At 44.4% G+C, this 10,245-nt stretch overlaps 1 protein-coding gene across 5 annotated transcripts; it reads left to right on the top strand.

Moving 5' to 3' along the window:
• Window positions 1–201: 201 nt before the first annotated feature.
• On the top strand, window positions 202–10,108 carry LOC123941655 (HLA class II histocompatibility antigen, DM alpha chain). Of its 5 annotated transcripts, XR_006818327.1 has the most exons (6): window positions 203–366; window positions 1,857–2,141; window positions 2,722–3,000; window positions 3,229–3,354; window positions 4,413–4,572; window positions 9,906–10,108. XR_006818327.1 is itself a non-coding variant. In XM_046005066.1 (5 exons), exons 1-5 carry the CDS (start codon window positions 231–233, stop codon window positions 4,427–4,429), a joined length of 843 nt encoding a protein of 280 aa, XP_045861022.1. In that variant the 5' UTR covers window positions 203–230; the 3' UTR covers window positions 4,430–7,625. The 5 variants fall into 5 exon arrangements, 4 of the variants coding, with proteins under 4 accessions (XP_045861025.1, XP_045861022.1, XP_045861024.1 ...); XM_046005066.1 differs by lacking the exon at window positions 9,906–10,108 and having other exon boundaries at window positions 4,413–7,625; XM_046005068.1 differs by lacking the exons at window positions 4,413–4,572; window positions 9,906–10,108 and adding an exon at window positions 3,727–3,991.
• The last annotated feature ends 137 nt before the right edge of the window (window positions 10,109–10,245 follow it).

Genomic DNA, 10,245 nt, shown 5'->3' on the forward strand with positions numbered 1-10,245 from the left:
TGAAGCCTACAGCCTGGTACTGAAGAAGGATTCCCAGCAGGAGGCAGACGTCCTTCCACGGTCTTCCCTGCCCGGAAAGAGCCAAGTCTTGAGGAGGTTGCTCGCACCGTGTCTCTCCCCAGCAACTGATGATGTTAAACCCTCCGCTTCTGTGATTGGTTTAGCCAAATGATAAGGGCAACTGTTGGAAGCAGCTGGCGGAACATGATCTGGGGAAGGAGTTTGGGGCCATGGGTCAGCTGGTTGGTAGCTCTGAGCCCACGATGTGGTGTGAAGCTATGGATCATGAGCGGAGGCGGGGAGCTGCACTGCTAAGGCTGTTAAACCTGCTGTGGCTGTTGCCCTACTCCCGGACCGCCCCTGAAGGTATGACAGTACCTCTCCTTTACTCCAGTCCAGACAGGTTAGAGCCTAGGGAGGCACCCAGAGCATTTCAAGTCTTCTTTGCATTTGAAGCCTTGCACTTTGTAAGTGGCGGGAAGTATTCTGAAGTAGTGGAAACAATAGCAGAATTGGGAAAGAGATCAACTATGGATAGATGGCAAACAATATCAGAGGTGCTTTCTATATTCCACTTAAGACAATCTCTTGAAACAGACATTATTTATATCCATTTTACAGATGGGAAAAAAATGAGATTCAGAGACCCTAAGTAACATGGTCAAGTTCACACAGCTGGAAGGGGGCAGAGCTGGGATTTGAACAAAGCAAATGTTATTTCACTGTCCTATTTAGTTGTCTACTCTGCACTCTGTCATCAACTCACTTTGTGGTTCTTGGAAAGTCTCAACTTTATTGGTCCTTCGTTTCCTTCTTTGTAAAGGACAGGAATGAATGGAAGGATAATCTGGAAGATCCCTTTTCCTCCATGTGTCTATTATTCTAGGTATTGAGTACTGGGTAGAAAGTTTCCTGCTAGTGTGTGTGTGGGGGGGAGATTTTTGCCAGGAGTTTTAAAGAATAGAGATTATTTCCTGCAACTTTGGGTCCCCCAGTCCTGTCATTGCAGGAGCAATAAAAACGTGAAGACGTTTTCAGAGAGGTTTGGTGCTAATGAAGTGTCTAAAGAGATGCCTGGAGATTGTTTTTTTCAACTTACCATGTTGTCTGGGGGTAAGATGGGCAGTGTCATCTGTGGCTTGGGGAGGCCATGACCATTCCTTTACCCTCCCTTCTAAGACTGGGGAACCCATCCAAGGCCTTCATAAGTCCATACGGTGGCCTTCTGGGAATTAGACAAAGATATCTTTTTTTGGGAGGATGCAGCCCTTGCCAGGATGTCTGGCTTGGTGAGCAGAGTGAAGGCGAGATTTCAGTTTCCAAATACTTCCTTGGCCAGATACCTCCGTGCAGCATACAAACACGAAACCAACACTGGGACTCCGAATCTGTCCCTTTAGACAGTAGACCTTTTTTTACTTTTTTTTTTTTTCCATTTTATTTATTTTTTCAGCGTAACAGTATTCATTCTTTTTGCACAACACCCAGTGCTCCATGCAAAACGTGCCCTCCCCATCACCCACCACCTGTTCCCCCAACCTCCCACCCCTGACCCTTCAAAACCCTCAGGTTGTTTTTCAGAGTCCATAGTCTCTTATGGTTCGCCTCCCCTCCCCAATGTCCATAGCCCGCCTTTTTTTACTTTTTTGGACTTTAGACAGTTGGCTTTTCCGTGGGCAGGGGAAGCTTGGAGACATCCTGTAATGTCCTCTTCTCCCTCTGGGAGGGAGAGCCTAAATAACAGACACAAGGAAGGGTTACACCCCAACCCTACTGCCTGCAGCAGACTGCGCTATTTTCTAAGCTAAAGAGGAAAAGGAGACCCCCTTCCCTGATTCGACCTGTCTCCTCTGCAGGTCCTACTCCAGCGTGGCGGGATGAACTGCAAAACCACACGTTCCAGCACACAATGTACTGCCAGAACTGGAGTCCCAGCATCGGCCTCTCGGAAGCCTATGACGGGGACCAGCTCTTCTCCTTCGACTTTTCCCAGAACACCCGAGTGCCTCGCCTGCCTGAATTTGCTGACTGGGCTCAGAAGCCAGGAGATACTTCCACCATTTTCTTTGACAAAACGTTCTGCCAGTCTATGATCCAGGAAATAGGACCACAACTCGAAGGGCAAATCCCTGTGTCTAGAGGTCAGGGGTGTTTCTGGGGGTTGGAGGGAGGGGCTACACCCTTAACCTCCTCTACCTGTATGCTGAATTCTTCCCTTTCACACCAGCCCCCTCATCGAATGCCTTCTGGGTCTCTCTGCGCCACCTATGGTTTGCACTGTTTTCGTTGTGGGACAAAGCCATGTGCCTAGGACATAGTAGGTGTTTAGAACTATTTGTTGAACTTGATGAATGCAACAGGGACCAACTGATGCCTGCTGAATATTGATTAGAGCTTGTGTTGCTATGCTCAGTAGGATGGAAGGGGAGAAAGGAAGTATCCGGTGATGTGCCTATGTTTCAGTAAGAAGACAGCATGTTAGAAGCCCATGTGGGGTCTAGACAGGAAGCCCTGCAGGAAGTCAGGGCGGAGGGTCCCAGAGTGGCCTGGGTCTGGCCCTGCCTCTAGGTTCAGGTCTGGTTCTTGCCTGGAAGAAGACCACCCTCAGAGCCCCAGCTCCTTCCTCATCTCTTCTCCCAAATCTGCCCTCGCCTCTGTATTCCATGCCCCTTCCAAACTCAGAGGTACCATCTAAACTCGTTGCCTTAATCCTCCCACCAGGGTTTCCTATTGTTGATGTGTTCACGCTGAAGCCCCTGGAGTTTGGCAAGCCCAACACGCTGGTCTGTTTTATCAGTAATCTCTTCCCACCCACGTTGACGGTGAACTGGCGGCATCACTTGGACCCTGTGGAAGGAATCGGGCCCACTTTTGTGTCCGCGGTTGATGAACTCAGCTTCCAGGCCTTTTCTTACTTAAACTTCACACCAGCACCCTCTGATCTTTTCTCCTGCATTGTGACTCACGAGATTGACAGCCACACGGCAGTTGCCTATTGGGGTGAGAACTTTGTCCTTGGACGCCTGCTTCCTTTGGGGGGCGAGAAAGGATAGACCCATGGGAGGGCCTTTTCTCTACTTGGACTTCGTTGAAGTCTATTCTCACTCTGGGCAACTTCAATTTTTCATGCCTCAGTTTCTCCTGTTTCATCCCAGACACCATTTAATTTCCCTGGGTGGGGGGCTCACTGACCAAGGCTCCAGGCTGAACTGCTCCCGTTTTCTGCAGTGCCTCATAATGCGCTGCCCTCTGATCGTCTGGAGAATGTGCTGTGTGGTGTGGCCTTTGGCCTGGGTGTGCTGGGCATCATTGTTGGCTTAGTCCTCATCATCTACTTTCGGAAGCCTTGCTCAGGTGGTATGTTGGGGTGTCTGGAGTGCGTGGGCGAACCATGGGGACCACATACAGTGGGGCATGTTGGGGGCATGCCCGGGGTCATCCTGTGGTATGGGAAGGCCTTTGGGTGCAGAGGCCTGAATCAGGCACCATGGAGACACCCTTCTGGTTGGGGTCCCGGTTATGTACACACGCAGTTATGGGATCACGGGCGTGGCTTTGAGTGGGAGAGGAGTGATATGGGGGAGCTGTAGGAGGGATGCTTGGAGATAACTTGGGGCCAAGGAGAGATCAACTTCTCCAGGACATGTGGCAGACAGGGAGGGGAGGGACGTATTGGGAGGAGGGGAATCCCCCTGATGGCTTCCCTCCATCCTTCTCTCTCCTCAGATTGATTCTTCCTGACCAGAGTCTGGTGCCAGCAGTGTCGACCTTGCATGCATCGGGAGCTCAGGTTTCCCGCATCCCGCCCAGGATCGCTCCTCAGGGCAGGAGTCCCTGGGACGGGCACCAAGGGTGTGCGCATGCGCATTTGTGCAGGTTTCTCAGCTCAGGGCTCTGCTGTCCCCGGGCTTGCACCCAGGGAAACCCAGAGTGGCTTTTCTATCAGGACCACATCCCTTCCCACTTCAGGGCAATAAATCTTATTTCTTAATATCGCGTGGGTTGTCATTTCAAATCCAACATGCCTTAACCTGAATGCGGCTTGCCCTCGTTAGGGAGGAAAATGGGAAAACCCCTAACGCCTCCCTGACTCCTGTTGCCTGGTCTCAGCACCACAGCATCATACGATGGCTTTCACTCCTAACAGTTTGTGCAGAATACGTGAAAAAGAGGGCAGGTCTACTTTCTGATAATCTGCTCACAAAATGGTGGAGGAGGCTGATTGCAGATTTTTTTTTTTTTCTTTTCATTTTACTGTCTGCGGAAATGTTTATGGCTAGTAGAGGCTGCCTTGAGAAATATGTAACTCTTTCAACCTTCACCACAGCGGGGAAACCAGGAACTCAGGAGTGGGGAAAAAATGAACTTTCAGATGTTGTCCTAACTCAGTCCTGTCGGTTCTGTGAAAACAGTGTATTCAAGCTCCTGAAGCGAAGTGAGAACAGCCTGGAAGTGCCCACAATTCACGTGTTCCTCCAAAGGACTTGTTGGGCTGGAGTGGATTATCCAAGGAGAACCCTCGGTGGTGTGCCCTGAGCAGAAGCGAGGGTAGGGGTCACCTGACTACTGCTGGTAAATTACTTTGCATATGCGTTGTGTCTTGCTTTCCTGAGGGTCTGGGAATTGCTTTGGAGGAGGGGGTGGTATTAAAGTTAAGAATGAAATATTTTGGTATTGGCGAGAGAGCCTCTATTCTCCACATTGTACCAGAATCTAATCTAAGGGGAAAGATCCAGTTCCCAGGAGTTGGCACCTCCTCTAAACCATCTCATTTCTAATAGCAGCAGGCTTCCTGCTTGATAGTATCCTCTCAGGAACCAGACTGCTGTGGATTCAATTGGAACTGTCAAATTTTAGCTGTGTGCCCTTGGGCAAGTTACTTAACCACTCTGTGTCTTGATAATATTTTCTGCAAAAGGATAATGATAATAAAGGTGTTCACCTTAATAGGGTTGTTGTGAAACCTAAACAAGTTAATTTCTGTAGAATGCTTAGAACAGTGTTTGGCACATGGAAAGCTGATCAATACTTAAGCAAGAATTTCCACAGGGGAACTTAGCAGCATCACTGACTTCTTTCTCTTTTCTGGAACCTACTTCAAATCTACATTCAAGTATTATATTTTCTCCCTTTGAGATATTTTTCTTTTTCTTTTCTCTTTAGTATTCTACAGCTCTCTCTCTCCACTTTGTAGTTCTTCTATGTAGAAATAGATTTCTATCTATTCTTCAGCTTATCCAGAAATTTCCTGCCAGTCATGTCTTCAAACTGCTTTTAGACAGATCTTGGACTAAGGCACATCCCCTCTGTGGACCTCAAATTCCACACCTGTAAAATGATGAGCTTATGTTAGATGCTCTCTGATCAAACATCTATGATACTGTCGTTTGCAATGCTCGAGAAACACTGAAGAGCCTCTCAAATCTGGCGTCCCCCTTCCCAGCAGGTATCCTGTTCTGGAAAGAATCTGGTTTCACCACTCTTCCTTGACAGTATACTGTGCCCTTTAGGCTTCCTCTCTCTGGAATGCCTTCTCTATTCTGCTCCTCTTGTTCCCATCTTATTCAATACTATAGATCCAACCCAAGTTTGACTTCTTCCATGAACCTAACTAACACTAATCCTGCAGTCTTTTTTTTTTTAAGTTTATTTAAGTAAATTTAAGTAATTCCTATATTTAAATTTAAGTAATTCCCAGCGTGGGGCTCAAACTCATGGCCCTAGATCAAGTGTTTCATGCTCTGAGGACTGGGCCAGCCAGGTGCCCCTCCTGCAACCTTAACTGATCTTTATTGAGCTCTTCTAAGATTTAATGCACTTACACCTTGACCCAGACTTTGCTCTCTAGGATATGTTGTCTTATTTCATATGTTAATTTTTCTCACCCAACTAGTTTGTAATTTATGTAATTCAAGGATTATAAACAGTTTATCCTCCTATCAACAGAGCAAGGTGGGTCTCGTTTGCCTTTGTCATCACTAACACTTGAAATTATTTGACTTTCAAATGTTGGTAATATGGTGGGGGTGAAGTGGTATCTCGTTTTAATTTGCCTTCCTCATGTTACCACTGAAGCTGGGAATTTTTCATAGGTTTCTCTCTGTGACTTGCTGATTCATATCTTTTGTCTATTTAAAAAATTGCATTTTCTTGTCTTTTTCTTGTGAATTTGTGGGGATTTCTTATATGATCTATGTAACAATCGTATGTCAGTATAAATATTGCAAATGCCTTCTTCCAGTTTGCTGCTCATCAGTTAAATTTGTACATGTTCCTCCCCTGAATAGAATTATTTAATTCTGACATTCAGAACCTGCATGGTTTGTGCTTTTATGATCTTAAGAAATCCTTTCCAACTCCAAGGCAGTGAAGTTACAATTTTTGTTGGAATATAAAGTGATAAAATGATACTCAATTTTCTCAACTAGAATATTTTAGAAGTTTTTGGACAAATTTCAATATAGAAAGTTTGAGGGATACAGAAGTTACAGGGAAATAGTCAAACATCTGCTAATTACCTTTATTTAGTTACTAACTCACAAAATTAAAATCACATATTTTATTACATACTATATTAATATAGGGATATTGCTGTTTCCACTCATATTTCATAAAACAAACTTTTTTAAAAAAAGAATTATTTATTTTAGACGGAGAGGGAAAGAGAGTGTGCAGAGGCTCAAGAGGGCTCAGGGGGGATGGAGAGAGGGAGAGAGAGTCCTGCTTAGGACTTGGCACGGAGCCCCACATACACAGGGCTAGATCTCACCATCCTGAGACCATGACCTGAGCAGAAACCCAGAGTCATCTGCTCAACCGACAGCACCGCCACCCAGGCACTCCAAAAAATTTATTTTTATTCTTCTCATGTATTTTTTGATTACGCAAATGACTTCCAAATTTATTTATTTATTTATTTAAAATAAATCACTCTATTTAAACTAAAATGAACACCAAAATCAATTCATTAATTTCTTCCCTGACCCCCACGGCCACCAATCTGTTCTCCATATCTATGAACTCTTTTTTTTTTTCTATTTTGATTTTTAACGTTTTTTTAGATTTTGCATAAAAGAGAGATTCCATGTATTTGTCTTTCTCTGTTTGATTTATTTCACTTCGCATAATGCCCTTGAGATCCATTCGTGTTGCCAGAAAGGGAAGGATTTCCTATTTTTTAAAATAGTTGAATAACATTTCATTGTTGTGTGTGTCATATGTGTCCAGCCATATGGATATGTTATCCATCCAGGATTAATGGACACTTAGTTTGTTTCCATGGTTTGGCTATTGAACGATGCTGAATGAACATGGGGGTACATATATCTTTTTGAGTGAGTGTTTTCATTTTCTTTGGGTAAATACCCAGGAGTGGAATTGCAAGATCATATGGTAGCTCTATTTTCAATTTTTTTGAGGAGACTCCATACTGTTACTGACTGCTTGTGTGGTCTGTAAGTAGGACTGTAAATTGGTGCACCCACTATAGGAAACAGTGTGGACTGGATGCCTGGGTGACTCAGTCGATTAAGCGTCTGCCTTTGGTTGAAGTCATGACCCCGGGGTCCTGGAATCAAGTCCTCCATTAGGCTCCCTGCTCAGTGAAGAGCCTGCTTCTCCCTCTGCTTGCTGCTCCTTCTGCTTGTGCTCTCTCTCTCTCTCTCTCTTTCTATCTGACCAATAAATAAATAAAATCTTAAAAACAAAATAAGCCTCTTCTTGTATTTATTGGCATCATTTTAGGATAATATATCTTTTCCAAACAGCTTTGAAAGAGTGACCTTAATTTGAAAAGGAAAAAAACCCAAGGACTTAGGCATAAGGTAATTCTCTTTTTCTGTTGAGTAATTTTGGGTGGAAAAGCTTTGTCTTATATTTATCTGGCCATATATGACATTTTACTACGCTTGCTTCCATTTGTATTACTGTTTCTCTTTCATATTTAGATCTTTATCGATCTGGAATTTTTCTGTATAATGGGAATAAGGATACAACTTTCTTTTCTTCCAAATAGTAAATTGATCTTAATATTATTTACTAGGGGCGCCTGGGTGGCTCAGTGGGTTAAGCCTCTGTCTTCAGCTCAGGTCATGATCTCAGGGTCCTGGGATCGAGCCCCGCATGGGGCTCTCTGCTCAGCAGGGAGCCCACTTCCTCCTGTCTCTCCGCTTGCCTCTCTGCCTACTTGTGATCTCTCTCTCTGTCAAATAAATAAATAAAATCTTTAAAAAAAAAGATAAAAAAAATATTATTTACTAAATGTTCCACTTATTGATGGGGATTTTATACCAAGTTTCCCTATGTGCATGGATTTGTCTCTGAATTATTCACTCCATTGGTTTGTCAGTTCCTATATCAGTATCCTATTGTTTTAATTATTATGACTTTTCATATGTCTTAATACTTGGCAGGGCTCGTTTTCATTTCTTTATCACTCACCTCTCCCCAAATCCCATTTTGCTCTTCTTTATCAAAATTGTCTAAGATACTCATGGATTTGATACATGTGTACATTTTAGAATCACCATAATAAGTTCTCCCCAAGTCCTGCTATGATGTGGTTAGGACAGCATTTAGGTTAGTGATATGGGGAGAAATTGACTTCTTTGTTATGTCAGGATGTCCCATCTGTGAATACGTCTCGTTACTTTCTGAGGTGTTCATTTACGTACTTTAATAAAGTTTTCCCTTTTATTCATAAAGTGCTTATACTTTTTAATGTTAATTTCTAAAATGTTATGGGTTTTATAACTATTATAAATGACCAGCAATGTTCTATTATTTTCTGATTATTAGGAGTACAGACTTTAGAATCATAAATCCTCAGTTCAAGTCATGGTTCACTTACTTAGTGTCTGGGTAAATCTGCTTGCTAACCTCCCTCTGGCTCCATTTTCTCATAGTTATTCAGGAGCTGTGGTGGCAAGTCAGGTAGAATATCCCCCTAGTAGTTTACATCATTTGGCTGAAGGATGGAAGGATGATGGGCTAGTTACAGCAGCTGTAACTCCAAGGTCAGGGTCTGGAGCAGTGAATCCTGTAGAGAAGAGGGAGTGGGAGGACGGAGATGAGGTGTGGATGGAGTGGGTCGAGGTTAGACAGACTGGGAAGTGATGTAGTCCTGGCAGGATGCAGATGTGTGTAGTTTTGAGAAGACATTGAAGGAAGTCACAAATGTGTTCTCATGCTATGGGTTTTATTTTTATTTATTTATTTATTTTAAAGATTTTATTTATTTATTTGACACAGAGATCACAAGTAGGCAGAGAGGCAGGCAGAGAGAGGAGGAAGCAGGCTCCCTGATGAGCAGAGAGCCCAATTTGGGCCTCCATCCCAGGACCCTGAGATCATGACCTGAGCTGAAGGCAGAGGCTTTAACCCACTGAGCCACCCAGGCGCCCCATCACGCTATGGGTTTTAGATTGCAAATGACTGATAGGCTGAACCATTTTTGAGTTTATAAAATTGAAGCTTGAGTTAAAGCCATCTGTCCAGAAGAGGAACCTGAGAACTTATAGGGAGAAATAGAAGGAAGTACCCAGAAGGATTAATTATTATGGCCGTGCTGTTAGGAAGATCATGAGACCACATTTGTTACTTCCTTCACTGTGTGATGCCTGTGATGCTATTGCAGTTCCTTTGTGTTTTAGCCAATCCAGCATCCTGGTAGACCTCCAACAGCACCTCATAACATTGCCAAGCTTGTGGCGTTATTTGCCAGGACTGCGATGCCAATTGCCTTCCTCTTCTGAACACAACTTCAGCCCAGTAGTCAGGGCTCACCTCTAACACTCCTCCCTGGAGAGAACTCCCTGTCCACGGTGCCCTCAATGATTTCTCTTTTCTCTTTGAAGTACACTGGCATTACTGCTTCCTTGCCTTAAAATAAACTCTTCTCTTTACAGATGTCTGTTCTCACTCCCCAACGGACCTAAAAGCGAATAACATGGGAACAGAATCCCGGTCTCCTCCCTGGGTATTCCCTGTAATACTCTGCACAGAAATGCTGTGGTTAGTCCACCTGTGGCGCGTGGTGGACAGCCTGGAGGAAGAAGCGTGCGAAAGGAGAGGACTGGCTTTCTGGGCTTGGGCAGTGCCAGAAAAGAGGGACAGCTTGTGGGAATGAGGCTGTGGCTCCCTCACTCCTGCGGTCCTGACACTACGGAAATAGTTATCCAATCACAATGGATAGCACAATGGATAGAAACGTTCTTTTGGGTTGATGAGAGGTGGGGGACAGAACTT

Source organism: Meles meles, chromosome 5 (assembly GCF_922984935.1).
Source record: "Meles meles chromosome 5, mMelMel3.1 paternal haplotype, whole genome shotgun sequence".
Classification (NCBI taxonomy): domain Eukaryota; kingdom Metazoa; phylum Chordata; class Mammalia; order Carnivora; family Mustelidae; genus Meles; species Meles meles.